General features: G+C 38.8%; 1 protein-coding gene across 1 annotated transcript; it reads left to right on the plus strand.

Annotated features, from left to right (window-relative positions):
• The first annotated feature begins 13,639 nt into the window (after positions 1-13,639).
• On the plus strand, positions 13,640-14,332 carry LOC145813104 (uncharacterized). Its single transcript, XM_082908370.1, has one exon. The coding sequence runs from the start codon at positions 13,640-13,642 to the stop codon at positions 14,330-14,332; it is 693 nt and encodes a 230-aa protein (XP_082764496.1).
• Positions 14,333-19,541: the final 5,209 nt, after the last annotated feature.

The following is a 19,541-nucleotide window of genomic DNA, read 5'->3' on the forward strand; positions in this document are numbered from 1 at the left end:
CCAAGCCAGAATTTACAAAACTAGCGTTCACAGCCACTCAAAAATGCGTGCCAGACGCCACATTCAAAGTACATCCAGATGCCGCCCGCAGGTGGTTCACCTTCTGATTACATACTTGCAGTATCTGTGTCCTCAAAATCCAATAACTGGGTGGTAACGGACTTGGCTGAGGTAGGTGGGAGGATAGCCTCGTTGTCAATCAAATCTTGCACCTCATGACGGAGGCGGAAGCAATTGTCGGTAGCAAGGCCTGTCTGCTGATGGTACGCACAGTACTGCGCAGCATCATGCGTAGCGGGGAGATTCTTCGGGAGAGGCCGAGGCTCCAAGGGTTTAAGGTGTCCCTTCTCGGCAAGGATCTGAAGCGCCTTGGACAGAGGCATGTAGAGAGCATGAAAGGTCCTGCGCCCCTGGGGCAGGTACTTTGGAGTCTGAGCACTCTTACTAGCTGCACAGGCGAAAGGGTCGGCAGGCGCCACCTTAGCTTTCTGATCTTTCCCAGGTGCAGGGGCGGGAATAGGAGGAACTGCCTTGGCATGACGGGGCCTATCCCGATTTTCTGACTGGCTTGAACTACCCTCAGGTGGAGTGGGGAAAGCATCCTCCACAGTCTTTGCCACAACTGCGGATATCTGTTGCTTGTTCATCCCCCCGGCTTTCAAAGCCTCGACTGCCCACAGCAGTTGTTCAATAGGATCGGCATCTGCCTTCATTTTGTCTTTTCCTCCGGCCTCAGCCTGGTCAAGGGTTTGGGTTGCTACTTCAGAGCGAAGCCCGGTTGTTGCTGACATGTCGTGGCTGTAGCTGGAAGCCACCTCTGGCTGGCTGAGCTCTATCACAATCCGCCCCAGCAGCGGAGGCTCCTGTGGTATGAAATTCCCGGCATACGGTGCCGCTGGGGGTGAAGCTGACATTCCGTAGGTGAGATCCGCCACAGACCTCTGGAGATCACCTATCATCCCCATTAGTTCGAATGTAGTAGGCTCGCGAGCCTGATATAACTGGGGTGCCCAGACCGGGTGCACAACAGGTGACCTGGGTGGATGTGACACATCAGTGTTGGCCTCACTTTGCAGAGTGATCCCCTGCTCCAATGCAGCTATCATAACTACGATCTCTTCTGAATTCTGCGTCATCATAAGCCCTGCCTCGGCAAGGGAGAACACTGGCTATTCTGTACCGGCTCTGGACACTCTGAACTAAAAGGAGAAACAAAACAGCATTTCAGCCCAAACGGATCAAACACGGGTGTAGCCGAACAACTGTACTCTACTGCTGATCACTGTTCCCAGAAATCACTGTTCCCGAAAACTGAACCCTGATACCCGCAGATAACTGACTCTCACAACTGACACTGATACTGGTGTCCTCAGATCTGATACTCAAACTTGCAAACTGATATATACTTTCCCTGTAGAAATACATTCTAAAAGCACATAGCAAGTAAAGAGAACCAAAACACCCCTATGTTGGGGTAGGGTTTCCCTGTCCTATTTTGTCAGGAGCTAGGGTTCCACTATGCACGCAGCGGTTTTCAAACAACCTAACATCGGGTAAGCAACCTGTCCTAACTTGGAATGGTCACTACGGATCCGAATATGCACTAGGTCGAATGGTCGAAAAGGGTGCCCCGGTAAACCGGGGTTTGTGTTCCCATGCTGTCAGAGCCCATAACCGGTCAGCCTTATGGTCATGCCTTGACAAGACAAGCCTCCGGCAAACCGTTCAGGAATGGCAGATGGCAAACACTGTGTTCCTAGGCGCACCAATGAACATGCAATGCAAAGAAACACATAAGTGTAATCAAAATAGGATATCACGAGTTCGAGTCAAGCTCTCTAAAATCCCCAGCAGAGTCGCCAGAAACTGTAGACGCGCCCGCGGAGGGGGACCCCGCTACTACAGTTCGGACTTTCGATTTGTGTCATGGTTCTTAATCTGAACCAAAGAGTCCAAATCTGGCAAATCGTTTTGAGAAACAGATTTTTGAAAAAGTAGTGCCAAACATGGACTGCTTTGCCAGATACAGAGTCGCCACCTAAATATTTTTTAATGGGGAAATTTAGGAAACCCTGACTCGGTGCCGAAGGCCACATGTCCGTCATCACCGGAGTTGTCTCGGCTCGGGAGCTTGGGTACGATCGGGGAAGGTCAGCTATGAGCACCACCTTTCGCCCGGTCCGAAGACCGGCCTCTACTAACCGTGATATCTGATTTTGAAAACTTTATGTGTTCTTATTCCATTTATTAGCCTAGAATTACTATGTTATGCGCGCAGCAAACAAGTATAGACTAGATTGCCTAATTTGGAAATAAGCATTGCATATCCGTTTGTTTTGGGAAACTGTTTTTGGATTTTGCTACTCGCAAGTTGGCTAAAACACGGATTTTAACGAGTTTTTCCAACTCGAGCAACCCAACCTTCACCCACAGGCATTAAAACAGTTTAACACATAAGCATTTAGCCGCATGGCAAGCATACTTTAACATTCACACACATGCGAGATGCTAAAGCATAAATACTTACATCGTACTCCGTGCCAAAATGATAAACTAGTTAGCAAACATGCGTGATCCTAGCTCATGTTAAAAATGACTAATGCAACACATACAGGATGCAATCGAAGTAGGCTCGGATAACCTAAGCATGGCATATGAAATGCGATCAATTTGATGCACATATTCAATTTGGAATTGAAATACAGATGCAGTTAGCATGATGTACCGAGCCCAATGCATGCAATACAAATGCATGTATGCACACATGCATAGCATAAGGTATGCTAAATTTAAACATGCCCTAGTATTAACCATCAAAGCAGATAAGTAAAAGGGAAGAAAGATGCGAGGTTGGAAGACATACACACCACTCACGCACACTTATTACAGATTTGCCCTCACTCAGAGGGACCAAATAAATAATACAAACTAATTAACTACGCAAGCTAATTAAATATTACAAATTTCCTAATCAACTAAGAAAATTAACTAAAGCTAAGAAAACAGGGAATCGCCTCGGGAAATGCGCCGCCATGCATAGGCTTCCTCTGTTTTCCTTCCTTCAGTCCTCTGGAGGCTGCCAAAACCTCAGGACTGCATCCTTGGACAATGGGGAGTGCCACCGGCTGAATGGAATTGCCACCGGCAGTGTGTTGTAGCCACGGGCACAAAGTGAAGCTATCGGCAGAGAAATGATTGCCGGTCGGCACTTGAAACTGCCGGTCGGCAAAGAAAGCCTGCAGAACCTGCAACTCACAGCAACAGAGGGCAAGGCAAAGCATGGCAGCACAATTCAAGGTATGTATGCACCACTCATGTCCCTTATCATAGTAATGACTCAAAGGGGCATGTGTCTCGATTCTCGGACCATCAATCACACATTTCCATGCATGACGGCCCAAGTGATCAAGTATGCAACTTTGATTTCAAATGCATGCAAACCAAATCAAACCAAAGTCCCAATCCCTATCACCAAATCAAGGGGCAAGGAATGCATGTTGATGCAATACAACCTAAGCATGTTATCATTCATGCAATATGAACAATGCAATGTACTTATGCAAAGCATACAAGCAAACATGCAAGGTAAGCATGCAAACCAAATGGAGGATGGACTTAAGCATGAATTAGGCAGCCCTAAATAGTCCTAAAACAGTGGCCAAAATGCCCAAAAATGGAGGCTAAACACACGTGCACACATACACATGTTATGGTCCAAGCCTCAAGCATTAAACAAGCAACATTCAAGCACACTCGAAAAGAGGTTTCATGGACAATTAGCATGCAACATGAGCTCTAAAATCATGCTATAAAATGATGCCCAAATCATGCTAAACAAGATAGGCAAATGCATGCAAGCATGGTCCAAATACTTGAGGCAAGTCATGAAGCTTTGAAGCACATTTAGCATAACAATCACGGCATGCATTAAACAACTAAAAACAGATTTTTAGCATGTTAAAACAAGGCTAAAGGACTACTTAGATGGCATCTAAGTGGCTTAAATTTAGAGACATGCACGATGGTCAAAACATGGAGCATGCAACACATGCTTCCAAAGCATTAAAGAGGCATGCAAGGCAATCAAGCAAGCATGTTTAAGGGACTGGAATAGCATGGAAAATGGTTCCAAACCATTGAAAATTATACAAGCGATGCATGCTACACACTTATGCACTTAAGACCAACAAGCCAAACATGCAAAGGGGCTATACTAAGCATGCCAAGATCAACCCAAACACTTATGGACAGACCTAAAACATGTCAAGATAAGCACAAAATCTTCACAAATGTAAGCCTAAAACATGCTAGAAACAAAGGCACACAACCTAAGACATGTTAAGGGATCACAAGGCATTACATGGCAACTATGCTAAGCATGCATGGAGTATCAAAACCAATTTAAAATCACGTTATATTATGGAAATATAAGCATGAAAAACAGTCTATACATGCTCAACACACACTCAAACATAGGCTCCCTTTGGAGGCCAAAACATGCCATTTTCAAGGACAACAAGGAAAGGGGGTGGCCCTCCCCTTTTGGAGACTTCAAGGCACCATCTCCACCACTAAAATCCCTCAAGATTTCAGTGGTGAAGAGGCCCAAACACCAAAGTCCTGAAACTAGCACAAAATGGCTCAAAATGGGGCCTTTCAAGGCCTAAGAGGGGTCAAACACCCTCAAACCACAAAACACTCTTAATAAACAATCAAGAGGACTAAAAAACAGAACTTTTTTGTATTATACACCAAGGTCAAAAACGAATTTAAGACAGGTAAAAATACAATGCAAGATTGGGGTAAAAAGGGGTAAGATTCTCACCCTTGAAGACCTCTTCAACAATGGTGCTCCAATGGCCCTCTTTGGCTTGAATCCAACACCAAAACTTCAAAATCAGTCCCTTAGAACCTCAGTAGCTAAGTGAAGGTGAAACACTAGGTGTTTGTGTGCAATAGTATGGACTAAACACACTAAAACACACACAAGAGGGAAAAAGAGAGAGATAAGGTGTATCAAACCCTAACCCTAGAACTCAAACCCTAACAATGGCTATCTAAGCTCTCTCAAGTGTCTCAAGTGTCTAGCCCTTGCAACAAGAGAGAGCCCCTCTCTATATAGAAGTTTTTGTCTTGTAAAGCTTACAAGACAAGCTTCATAAGAGGGAGATCCCTCCATACACGTGTATGGAGGGGAGCAAAAGCAAGACAGCTGTTTCAAAATATCTGCAAAAGCAGATGCACAGTAGTCGGCCGACCAAAAATGCCATCTTGGCCAAAAGGAGTGCCGACCGGCAATATTCATTGCCGGTGGCAGCAAAAACCAGCCGATGGCCTCTAGCCACTACCGGTGGTGGGTGGGGATGGTCTACAAGCCCTACCCTGCCCTTCCAAGGCAAAACACAAGTGTTTTGTGCAAAACCAGATACTAAACGGTCGAGTTCGGAGATCCTGAGGCAAGGCGCGTAGCCGAGGCCTCCGGGAACTCTAAACGAACACGAACATGGATAATCACCGAGTGTTCAAACGGTGACGTCCAAGCCTTGAGGACGGTCAAAAATGGGGTGTCTACACCAGGCACCGGATAGGGGCTAGGAGCGTTGGGTTAAACTCCCTTTTTGTCAAGCCAACCAACGTGCCTCACTGCGAGGTTCCTAGTGTGTTCAAGCTTAGGCTTTTTGTTTTAGGGTGTCTCAGTTCACCCTTCTCTCTCTATTTTGTAATACTGTATAGACTTGTATTGTACTGTTATGGTAGGGATTTGGTCCCTAACTTGAATGCCTGTATATGGTGTATGCATATACTGTTTTGGTTTTGTATGTGAATATGTGCAGAAAAGTCTTTTTGCATACAGACTGTCACATCTCATTAGACATCTTTCATTTACTGTTTTGGCTTCCTCCAGCCCCTGTACTCTGTATTACTGTTGTTACTGTTAAGCAGGCCTTCAGTAATCACGGATTACTAGCCGGTTACGGTGCTAAACCCATAGGGCGCGGGTTTGGGTTGTGACACTGGGTTCCGGGTTCAATTAGGGTTTTCGAGTTTTCGGTTGGCGCGCATGCTCGATTCTATAACTAGAATTAAAGACAAATAAGGATTGGAGGGTCTTTATTGAAATAATTCAAAAGTCAAGGACTTAATAGGTTTTATAAGGTTAGGGGCCTCACATTTGATGGACCTATTTTGTTAAGCCTCCAACGTTGAAGCTTTTTTTGGTCTTTTTGGGGAGCTCCTTTACTACCACCTTTTTGTTAAGCCTTTGGTAGCTTTTATTAAACACTTTGGTATTGTGTAAAGTTTGGATTGGGCTTGTGTATATGTGGACTTTCTACATATGACATGATGTTTTAAAATCCTGGCATATAAAAACTGCTCAATGGACATTCTGTCATTTATTTGCTTTCGCTTTAGGCCCTGTTATTGAATAAAATATTTTTGGAAATTTTGTTTTTGAGGCCTAAGTACAGGCAGGTCATGGCCTAAACTTTTAGGGGCAGGTTTGGGTCTTGACAATAGATGTCCTAAACACAAAGTTTATGAGTGAGTTTCTTACCTAGAAGTGTCAATTCCCTTGAATTCGAACAAAGCTTGAGTGATTCCTCCAATTTCCTAGCAATTCCCCTATGTTGATTTTAATTATTCTTCAAAGTCTAGCAATCTCTCTTCTTTGATTTCAATATCATCCTCTCCCTCTCTTCTCACATTTAGTTAAGCTTAAGGGTGACAAAAATTCTAGAAGCTATATTGGCCTTATATAGGTCCAATTACCTTAGACTAATACAGTATGATTAAGCTAATTCAAGCTCACTTAATTTAATTTGATTTATTCTATTTATTTAGTTCCGAATCAGATTTCAATTAAATCTACTGTAAAATTCTAAAAATTCTAAATAACACATAAACGGTGTCAATTTCGCATTCGGACGCCGATAAGGCTTTCAATTCGCATAATGAAACAGAAACATAGCCAGATATTCCTACCATGGACAGATATAAAAACATTTCACACAATACACTTGTAATTAGTCTAGAATTTCCTCTTAATTACTTATTAGACATCCTTAATTAAGGATTATAGGCTAATCACAGGTTGGGGTTGTTACACATAATACATCTTGAATTGAAAATCATTTCGCAAAACAAAAGGCCAAAAAGCATGCCAATTACCCAAAACCAAACTTGAAATGTATGTGTACATAACATGCATGTGATAGTATGAATTCAAAACTTTCAAATCATGATCAAATGAGATGTTTAGCAAAAAAGCATGTTGCATTCTTAAAACAAAGCCAAGATATGAACATGGCTATGCAAATTCTTTGAAATCAACTTCAAAACATGATGAAATGAGCATGCATGCATGATTTGTTACCCAATTCTACTTTCTTAGCTCACATGATACATTAATTCTTATATTCTCTTGAATTCTCATGCTCATTCTTCTAATTCTCTAGATATCTTGCAATAAATGACTCAAATTCATGATTTAAGAGTTAAATTTCCTACATTAAGTCTTCAACTGGGCTCTATATAGCAAATCCCTTTAGTTTCCAAGTCAATTCTCCCAAATTCCTTCTAATCTCACCAAGTCTCTTATTTCTTCTTTGATCTCAACCTTCTTCTATGTTTCTTTCTTCTCTCTCACATTTTATTGTTCAAAAGATGATGAACGTGTGTGTGTAGATGTTTCTTAGCACTCCCATTAGCCTTATAGGCTTGATTAGCATTAGGCTAATTAAGTATAATTAGTTCTAATTAATTTATTCTAATTATTTGATTCCGAATCGAATTCTAATTAAACTTTCCAGAAAATTCTAAAAATTATAGATAACACATAAACGTAGTCAATTTCGTGTTTAGATGCCGATAAGGCCTTCAATTCGCATACCAAAACAGATTTCTAGACATAAATTCCTACCATAGATAGATATAAACACAAACAACACATGACACATGCAATTAACTTAGGAATTCGTCTTCATTACTTGTTACACATTCTTAATCAAGGATTATAGGCTAATCACAGGTCGGGGTTGTTACAAAAGCAAATCTTAGTTAAAGAACACTTTAGAGAATAAAGAAATATGAGAGTGATGAAAGATTGAAAATGTGTATGGCACGTTGTACCTGTTGCTTTGTATTATTGTCTGTCTTCTTCATTTCGCAAGCCTCTGTGTATAACAAAGGTGGCGTTCTGTTTGTTTTAACAGTGTCCATTCTCTTATTCTTGTTAAAGAGATGGTTTAGTGATGGCCAAGGATGATATAAAATTCATTGCTCAGATATTCCCTGATATTTTGGCCATTGAATGATGGGTCACTGATGCAAAAACAATTCTTTTCTCTTCACAGCAACAGTTCTAATATAAGATGCTTTGCACAGAGGAACGTTCACCTGGATGTCCAAAGCAAAGCTTTGTGTCTGTGCATCATCCACCCGAATGTCCCATGAAGTCCCGGTCATCAAGGTTGTCGTCTGCGATTGTCGAGCATACTGTTGGTCTAATGTCCGAAGCGAAACAAAACTGATCTGGAATGAAATTGGGCCAAAATGCCATAGCCAGTCATCCGCTCAGATGTCTACTCAGATGTTCATCCGGTCAACCCTCACTGCCCAAAGTTGTAGAAGAAATTTGCTGAAAAGTGGCCTAACTGATCGACCGCCCTTTGTTGTTTCAACCTCCTGTGTTCTACTGCTCTGGTGCACTAGTTTGGTACCTGTTTGAGCCTCATTGTGAACCTCCAAATGACATGATTAGGATATTAACATAGATGAAAATATGATGGAATAAATTATAAGATTTCAATCTATTTTGCTTCTTCAATTAAATCAAAACAAAATTAAAACAAAATCAAAAGGAATCATCAAAATACAATATGTCTAACAATCTCCCCATTTTTTAGGATGGCATTTGTTTGGAATGAAGAAAAGCTCCCCCTCAAGTCATGCTCCCCCTGAATGATTGCTTCTTGTAGATATAAAAACATGTTAGCACAGTTGCAGAACAATAGACGTAGGAGATTAGTTAGGAAAATCTTGCCCAAGTTAAGATACCAAAAACATAACAGCATTAAGTTAAAAAACACATCACCATTTTCTCCCCCAATCTATCTCAAAACAAAACATCACCATTTCTTCCCTTGTGACATTATCAAAAACACATAAATGACAAATTTCACAATGTAGCAAGAGGTGTTTATAAATGCCATGATTTCGCAAAGGTATGTTTTGTTCTTTGAAGACCCCAAATCAAGTCAAGGAGAAGCCAAAAAGATATAACAATAAGAGTGATACCAAGAAACAATTTAGCTCAAATAATCAAGAGTGGAACACACATTTTGTTTGGTAAGGAAATATATGGCAAGAGTTTTGAATCAGTGAGTTCATCCATTATGAAGGAATATGCTATCTCAAGTAAACAATCTATTATCAAGCAAGAATCATAGATATATCATATAGTTAGCAAGGATATGAAGCATTTTGAGCATGAGTCAACCATCAATTTCTAGCAAAAGCACACAGATATGAAAATTATGCAATATGTTTGTATGCTACAAGCGAAAATGCCATGAAATATATATATATATATATATATATATATATATATATGAGGTACTTTGAAGCAATTGACATTGAGAATCCAAATTAGTACCAAATTCAAGACTATAGAGATGATAAAAGCATAACAGTGCATTGTCCAACAAGGTGCGTCAATCAAGAGCAACATCCATTTTGATGGAATGTTTGAGTGTGTTTGATAGCATTGAAATGATGTGAAAGTTTCCTTATCAATGTAATAGTACACATACCTCGTTTTAAGAAAAAATCAAGTTTCACATTCATAACAAAAACTTTAAGTTGAATTTGACATTCCAAGTTTGCCACGGATAAAATTGAAACGTTCCTCACTTAGGAGTTTTGTGAAAATATCCGCCAATTGATTCTTGGTGTTTATAAATTCAAGAACAAAATCCCCTTTTTGAACATGATCTCTAAAAAAGTGGCGTTGAATTTCAATATGTTTTGTTCGTGAGTATTGAACCGAACTTTTTCTTAAATTGATGGCACTAGTATTATCACATTTAATATCATAATGCAAATCAAAGTCCTCTAATTGTTGTTTCATCCATAGTACTTGGGCACAACAACTTCTGGATGCTATATATTCAGCTTCGGCCGTTGATAAAGTAACAAAATTTTGCTTTTTGCATAACCAACATACTAATTAGTTACCAAGAAAGGGACAAGCACTACTAGTGCTTTTTCTATCAAGTTTGCACCTGGCAAAATCGACATTCGAGTAACTAATCAAATCAAATGCTACACCTCTAGGATAAAACAATCCCAAATTTTGAGTCCCAACAAGATATCGAAAATTCTTTTAACAGCACTAAGGTGTGATTTTTTAAGATTTAATTGATAGCTAGCACACATGCAAACACTAAACATAATATTGGGTCTACTCGCGATTAAATAGAGAAGTGATGTGATCATACCTCGATATTTTGTTTGATTAATGGACTTACCCTTTTCATCCTTGTCTAGCTTAATTGATGTGCTCATAGGTGTTCCAGTTACTTTGGAGTCAATCATACCAAACTTTTTGAGTAATTTCTTTATGTACTTAGCTTTGTTGATATAAATCCCTTCCACACATTGTTTGATTTGAAGCCCAAGGAAATAATTTAACTCTATCATCATGCTCATCTCAAACTCACCTTGCATACACTTTGCAAAATCCTTACATAAAGCTTCATTAGTAGCACCAAATATAATATCGTCCACATAAATTTGCACAACAAGTATATTATCATTTTTGGTTTTAACAAAAAGTGTTGTGTTAATCTTTTCTCTAGTAAAACCATTTTCAATCAAAAATTTGCTCAAACGTTCATACCATGTACGAGGTTTCTGTTTCAAACCATATAAAGCTTTTGAGAGTTTAAACACGTGATTTAAAAAAACATGATTTTTAAAACTAGGGGGTTGTTTGACATAAACCTCTTCATTTATGAAACCATTTAAAAATGCACTTTTTACATCCATTTGATAAAGTTTAAAAGCTCTAAAACATGCAAATGCAAGTAACATGCGAATGACTTCTAATCTAGTAACCGAAGCAAATGCTTCATTGAAATCAATACCTTCTTCTTGATTATACGCTTGTGCTACTAATCTAGCTTTATTTCTAACAATGGTTCCGGATTCATTAAGCTTGTTTCTAAAAATCCATTTTGTGCCAGTAATATCTTTAGGTCTCGACACTAGATCCCAAACTTTGTTTCTCTCAAATTAGTTGAGCTCTTCATGCATAGACATCATCCAATGTTCATCGAATTTGGCTTCTTGAAAATTCTTTGGCTTAATCTATGAGAGAAAAGCCAAGTTACCACAAATATTTCTAAATGAAGAGCGAGTGGCGATACCTTTGGTGGGATCTCCAAGGATTAAATCCTTTGGGTGATTATGAACAAGCTTCCATTCTCATGGCAAATCATCGTTGTTCCCACCTTCTTCTTGAGGAGGGAGAATAGGTTGTTCATCTTCTTTGTTCACTTCACATGGTTGGTCATCTTCTTTGTAGATGCTTGAATCTTCCACATTTGGTTCTAATTCTACAAAATTATCACTAACAATAACAACTTGCTTTGGAAATATATGTTAGTTTCATCAAACGCCACATGTATAAATTCTTTAACAACAAGAGTTCTTTTATTAAAAACACAATAAGCTTTACTAGTTAAAGAATAGCCAAAAAAAAAAAATTGCTTCATCGGATTTTGAATCAAATTTACCCAAGTTGTTCTTACCATTATTGTGCACATAACATTTACAATCAAATACATGCAAGTGACTAATGTTGGGCTTTCTACCATTCCAAAGTTCATAAGGGGTCTTTTTTAGAATAGGTCTAATCAAGGTACGATTTAAAATATAGCAAGCGGTTTAAACGGCCTCGGCCAAAAAATATTTAGGAAGATTGTTTTCGCAAAGTATTGTTCTACTCATTTCTTCTAAGGTTCTATTCTTCCTTTCTACTACACCATTTTATTAAGGGGTTCTAAGTGTTGAAAAATTATGTCCAATACCATGCTCATCACAAAACAATTCAAATTTCTCATTTTCAAGTTCTCTACCATGGTCAGTTTGAATATTAGTAATAAGAAAACATTTTCCATATTGAATTTTGCGACAAAGTTTTGTGAAAGAAGAAAAGGTTTCATCTTTGTGTGCTAAAAACATAACCTATGTAAATCTTGAAAAATCATCAACAATAACAAGACAGTAATGTTTACCACCAAGACTAGATGTCCTTGAGGGACCAAATAAATCCATATGTAATAATTGTAAAGGTTTAGAGGTGGAAATATGAGATTTTGATTTAAAAGATGTTTTGGTTTGTTTTTCTTGCTGACAAGCACCACAAAGTCAATTTTTTTCAAATTTAATTTTTGGAAGTCCAACGATCAATTCCTTTATCAAAAGTTTAGCAATTAAATCCACATGAACATGAACAAGACTTCTATGCCATAACCAACTACTATTATTACTAGCATACAAACATTTAACATCACTAGCATAGAGATCATTGAGATGAAAAACATAGACATTATCAAGGCGATTACCAACAAATAGTGCTTTGTAATCAATTGTGCTTTTGATGGTGCAATGTGATTTATCAAAAATAACACAATTACTCTTATCACATAATTGATTAATACTAAGTAAATTATGCTTAAGTCCATCCACAAGAAGAATATTTTCAATAGAAGGGTTATGAGAGATACCGATGCTACCAATACCAATGATTTTCCCTTTCTTTTTGTTTCCGAAAGTGACAAATCCTCCGTCTTTGGATGATAGAGTATTGAAGAAAGATTTGTCTCCGGTCATGTGTCTAGAGCATCTACTATTAAGGTACTACCTTCCTTCTTTAGCGTTGGACTTAAGGCATACCACAATAAGACAATCATATGTTGGATTTTGGTACCCATGATCTATCTAAAATTAAGGCTATCTTAGAAATGCCTCCACCAATGACTGAAAAGAAGGTGTGAGGCTTTTTGGGAAAAATGCAATTCATAAGGAGTTTTATTTCTAAATTAACCTCAACCTGTGAACCACTATTTCGTCTTTTAAAGAAAGGAAAGAAATTCCAATGGGATGATCGGTATCAGTTTGCCTTCGAGCAAGTTAAACAGTATTTGCAAAATCTGCCTTTGTTATCGCCACCTAAGCTAAGAAAATCGGTGATTTTGTATTTATCAGTGACTGAATCAACAATGGGATGTATGATTGCACAAGAGTCAGATGAGAAGGTGAAGAAGGCCATCTACTGCTTAAGTAAAAAGATGTTGAATACGAGACCCGCTATACTTCTTTGGAAAAAGCTTTCTTAGCTTTGGTTTAGGCCACCAAAAAGTTAAGACACTACCTATTAGCTCACTTGGTAATTCTAGTTTCAAGATTAGACTCCTTCAAATATCTCTTTGAGAAACCAGCGCTTACCGGTAGACTAGCTCATTGGTTTCTTTTCCTTTTCAAATTCAACCTCAAGTATGTCACTCACAAATCTGTTAAAGGAAGGGCCGTAGCAGAATTTTTGGTTGATCACCCGATTGAAAGAGAATAAGATATGGAGTATTCATTCCTAGATGAGGAGGTCATGCAAATAGAAGAAGACACTTGGAAGTTGTACTTTGATGAAGTGTCCAATCAATTTGGCTATGGGATAGGCGTGTTGCTGATAACACCAGATGATTCCCATATCCCTTTAGCTTTCAAACTCCAAAAGGTATCCAACAACCAAGCAGAGTATGAGGCGTGCATCGCCGGATTGGAGGCAGCCCTAGAACTAGGGGTAATAAGGTTAGATGTGATTGGGGATTCAAACTTGGTCGTCTCTCAAGCTAATGGAGATTGGAAGGTTAAAGAGGGAAAAATAAAAGTCTATCATCAGACCTTGAACATGTTGATCCCGAGGTTCGAAAGACTGACATTTACACACCTGGTGAGAGAAAACAACCGATTTGCTGATGCGTTGGCAACCCTAGCTTCAATGATAGATATACCAGTTGGAGTAAAGATGTGCCCAATCCTGATAGAACAAAGATATACGCCTGCATATGAAATGGTAGCTGGAATAGAAGAGGTTCAAGATGAAAACCCATGGTACTTTGATATTTGGAACTTTTTGGAAAGCGGTACATACCTACAAAGGGCAATTGCCAAGGAAAAAGGGGAATACAGTGTCTGGGTGCTTAGTTCATCATCTACGAAGATAAGCTGCATAGAATGGGGCATCTGGGAATGCACAACCAGTGTGTAGAGGAAAAAGAGGCAAAGCATATCATAGAAGCCATCCATGGAGGAGAGTGTGGAGCCCATATGAATGGTATAATGCTAGCTAGAAAGATGCTTAGACAATGATACTACTGGTTAACCATGGAGAGTGATTGTATTAACTTTGTTCGGAGATGCCACAAATGTCAAATCTATGCCAATCACATGAATATCCCGTCATCAAAACTTCAAAACATGACTTCGCCTTGGGCTGTCTTAGTCTGGGGCATAGATGTCATCAGGGTAGTCACACCAAAAGGGTCAAATGGGCATCAGTTCATCTTGGTTGTCATTGACTATTTTACCAAGTGGGTTGAAGCACAGTCTTTTTCAGTATTAAAAGCATCACACGTGGCCAAATTCATCAGGAATAACATCATCTGTACATATGGGGTGCCAAAAGAAGTAATCTCAGACAATGGCTCACACTTCAAAGGAGAAGTGGTCGTTCTACTTGAGAAATATAATGTGGCTTTTCACAAGTCATCAACATACATGCCACAAACCAATAGAGCTATTGAGGCTGCAAATAAGAATATTAAGATCATTCTGTATAAGACAATGGAAACCTACAGAAATTGGCCAAACAAACTGCGTTTTACACTTTGGGGATACATGACATCAATTTGGAACATCTACACAAACAACCCCTTACTCTTTGGTATATGGAATGGAGGTTGTTTTGTTGATTGACATAGAAGTGCCTTCGTTGAGGATTATGGCTAAATGTGAGATAGCAGAAGCTGATTGGCAACATAACCAATTTAAGAAGCTGATACTGTTTGATGAGCAATGAAGGCATTATACCACGTTCAGGGATATCAATGTAGGATTGCCAGAGCATTCAACAAAAAAGGTCTGATCCAGGAAATTGAGGGAATGAGAGTTAGTGTTGAAGGATAATCGAGCTCCTATCCATGACCCTAGGGGCAAGTTCAGACCTAATTGGACGGGTCCCTATATCATCAAGTCAATCTGGTGAGGAGAAACAGTCATTGACATGGATTTGGATGGTTTGTAGTTCTCACAACCAATAAATATGGACAAGCTAAAGAAGTACTATCCTTGGGAGGCTCGCTGGGCTGAATATCCGGAAGGGCAACCCAGGAAAAAGTTAGAGCATCAAAAAAATGAAAAAAAATGAAAACATGAAAAATAAATAAATAAATGAAAAATAGCTCGTAAGGTCGGAAACCTGGAAAGGCGGTTTTGACAAAAGTTAGAGCACAAAAAGAGAGTCTTAATACCCGAGTCAACCTTAGCCGTGAACTATGTAAGGCCTGATTCCTATCTTTAGGATACATAGGCAGTTTCATTTTGAAGTTTGGCCCCAACCATTTTCAACTCACTCATCTCGTCCATGTTTGATTGGTGTATTTTTATTCGACTCGGCTATCCTATCCATGTATGATTGGCCCATCTCTATTTGATTCAATTGTCCTATTCCTTTTTCATGACGGGTTCAGTTGCAAGACAGATTCAGTGGTAATGTAGTATATCCTTCTTGGGTTATCTAATTTGAGTTTGTGCATCTCAAGAGTTGATTTCATACTGTAGGGGAGGGGGATTTCCCTCCCGGGGCGTTTTGAGATGATTCACATGTCATATATTAGAAACCGGATTTGTAGTTGATTTTCATGAGTAAATTGCATTAGGTGCTTGTATATAGAATCATACATGTTTACTAACTTTGTTTTGCACCTATTTGCGAGACGTCAGTAAATTTGTAAGCTTATGTGTTTTAGCATCCCGCTTGTGTGTGATTTTCTTACTATGTTTAGCATCCTATCATATGACTATGTGCTTATTTGATATATCTCTATGCATGCCAGTGAGTGAAGGTTGTGTTATTTAATTTGGATTAAAATTGATTTTCATAATTACACTATTCAAAACATTTTCAAGATAATGAAATCAAATTGTTCCAAAATGGACGGCGCAGTCTGTATTTGTTTGCTTCACGTAATAAATTTTACGATTTAATAAATAATTGGAATATGATTAGTAAAAATCATATCATGGTTTAGTAAGACCGATCTTTTGATCAGGTGATCGAGGTTGCTCAACTAATAACCTTCCTCCTTCATACCTAAGGTTCCGAACCAAGCATCCTTGGTTACGATGAATAGTGGCCTTGGCACGAGTGACAGATTTCCTAATTCTCCCAAAATAAATATTAAGTGGCGACTCTGAGATCTGATGACATAGTCCATTTTTTGCAAATATTTTTGTAATAAAATGGATTTTCTAAAAATTGCCAAATGTGGACTCTCATCTATGTTTCACATTGCACTCGTGAGACTAGATTAAAGAGACCAACTATCCAAACTGTTAACACATGCGGGTACCCCCAAGCATGTTACAATATGTAAAATAAATAATGAAGTAGGAATATATATATATATATACAAGAAAATAATTTTGTTGCAATATCAAAAGCTTTTTTAAAAAAATTTATATAAGGCTACTTGGCGCCAATTTAGTTCTATGGGAATCAGTACTCCTCCCATTAATGTTGTTGCAAAAAATAAATATTTTTCTTTGTTTACAAGCTCTCTTTAACATATTATACGTTGAATTTCACCTTCTATCTATACTTAAAATTAATTTTTTAAATGCCATACCTTCTTGTTGACAAATTTTTCTATATTCCGAAATTCGATTAGTAGAAGAAATAATAGTAAATTTATTGGTAATCATTTTTTATTACCAATACAAAAGTCTCGTATACATGCATAGCTTCTTTAACAAACAAGTTTAAAATATGAGCATAATAATGAACATGAAATAAATCACCATCAACAAATAATTGTAAAGTTGATTTCAAATGGGTTATAGTTTAATTGAAATATGTTGCATTATCTAAATTAATGGAAAATATTTTATTTTGCAAAGCCCACTCATATAATACATTTCTTATTACTACACCAAGTGAATGACCAGTATATAGAAGTTCAACTAATCTAAATTAAATTATTTTTTGATTTAATTTCCAAATCATTATCAATAAAATGTGCAGTGATACATTTATATTTTAAACCATTATTTGACCACAGATCAGATGTTAAACAAACCCTTCTGTAGGCGCGTCCTCGGGGGCCTCATTCTACAGTTTAGACTCGATTTGTGTCGGTTCTTAATCTGACTTCACAACGTGCAATATGAAATTGATAAATCACCAAAGAGTCTAAATCCGGCAAATCGTTTTCGAAAACAGATTTTTGTAAAGAAGTGCCAAACATGGACTATTTTGCCAGATACAGAGTTGCCACCTAAACATTTTATTTTGGGGGAAATTTACGAAACCCTAACTCGTTGCCTAAGGCCACGTGTCCGTCATCACCAAAGTTGCCTCGGCTCGGGAACTTGGGTACAATTGGGGAAGGTCAGCTATGAGCACCCCCTCTCGCCCGATTAAAGATCAGCCTCTATTAACTATGATATCTAGTTTTGAAAATGTTATGTGTTCTTATTCCAGTTATTAGCCTAATCTTACTATGTGATGCGCACAACACAAAAGTTTAGACTAGATCGCCTAATTCGGAACAAAGTATCGTATATCCGTTTGTTTGGAAATCGGTTTGAAATTTGCTACTCGCAAATAGGCTAAAACACGGATTTCAACGAGTTGTTCCAACTCAAGCAATCCAACCTTCACGCACAGGCATTCAGGCAATTATATCAACTAAGCATTTAGCCTCATGGTAAACATGCTGTCATGTTAACGCTCACATATATGCAAGATGCCAAAGCATAAAAACACTTACAGTGTACTTCGAGCCAAAACAAGGAACTAGTTAGTAATCAAATGCATGATCCTAGTTCATGTTAAGATGGCTAATGCAACACATGCAAAATGCAACTAGAAATAGGCTCGGCTATTCTAAGATGTCATGTGAAAAGCAACTTGATACATATATTCAATTTGGAATTGAAATACTATGCGGTTAGTATGATGCACCGAGCTTGGTGCATGTAATACAAATGAATAAATGCACGCATGCATAGCATAAGGTATGCAAAATTAAATATGTCCTAATACTAACCATCAAAAGTAGGTAAGTAAAAGGGAGAAAGAAATGGGGGTTGGGAGACATGCATCACACGCATGCATGCACCCTTATTACAAATTCGCCCTCACTCGGAGGGACTGAAAGAATAATACAATTTAATCAACTAACAAGCTAATTAAATAATTACATACCAATTAACTAGTTAAGCGAATTAACTAAGCTAATAAAGCAGTAAAACAACCTCGGGAAGAGGGCCAATGCACGCATGCTCGACTCCGCTCGGAAATCCAACGCCATGCACAAGCTGCCTCTATTTTGCACTGTTTTTCTCCCCTGAAAACTGCACAAGTCCCAAGGAACACTCTCTGATCACAGTGGAAGGCCACCGGCTATGAGGAATGGTCACCGGCCATGGAGAAGTGGTCATCGACCATCTATTGAGCTCTCGGCCACCAATGCATGGCCGGTCGGCACTGAATGTGGTCGGTCGGCCATCTATGCCTGCAGAATCCTGTTTTGACAGCAGCAGAGGGCAAACATGGCATGGCAATGCAATTCAAGCAAATGTGTGCACCAACACCCTCCTTATCATGTTCATGACTCAAAGGAGGATGGTCCTTGATTCTCGGACCACCAATCGCGCATTTCAATGCGTGATGGCCCAAGAAGCCAAGTTGTTCATTTTAATGTAAAATGTAATGCATACAAACACATAAGGAACCCAACCTCAATCATGGTGATTCAAGAGGCAAGGCATGCATGCCAAATGCAATGCAACCTAGGCATGCAAGCTAAGTATGCAACATGAGAATGCCAACAAGCATGCAAACATGCAAACAACATATCAATGGCAAAACATGCGACAACATGTTAGGCAACCAAAAGAGAGAATGCATGCCTAATGTATTACAACCTAAGCATGCAACAACGTGTCATATATCTCAAGCAATGCAACACAATGCAGTATGGCTAAGCATGTGTCAACAATGCAAGCAAAGAGCATGCGAAACACCTATGCAACCAAAGCATGCAAACATGGAGCAATGTAACAACATTCGAGCAACATATGAAAGATAGACTTAGACTAATTTGGGCAGCCCTCAAACAAGCCCAAAACAGTGGCCAAATGCCAAGGAAATAAGGGCCGAAACACATACAAACATGCATGCACACATGGTCCGA

This window comes from Camellia sinensis, chromosome 15 (assembly GCF_055761805.1).
Source record: "Camellia sinensis isolate YWXY chromosome 15, ASM5576180v1, whole genome shotgun sequence".
In the NCBI taxonomy this organism is placed as follows: Eukaryota; Viridiplantae; Streptophyta; class Magnoliopsida; order Ericales; family Theaceae; genus Camellia; species Camellia sinensis.

Excerpts from the sequence above, each read along its gene's own strand:
- LOC145813104 (XM_082908370.1), top strand. The coding sequence starts at position 13,640 with ATGGAGTATTCATTCCTAGATGAGGAGGTCATGCAAATAGAAGAAGAC.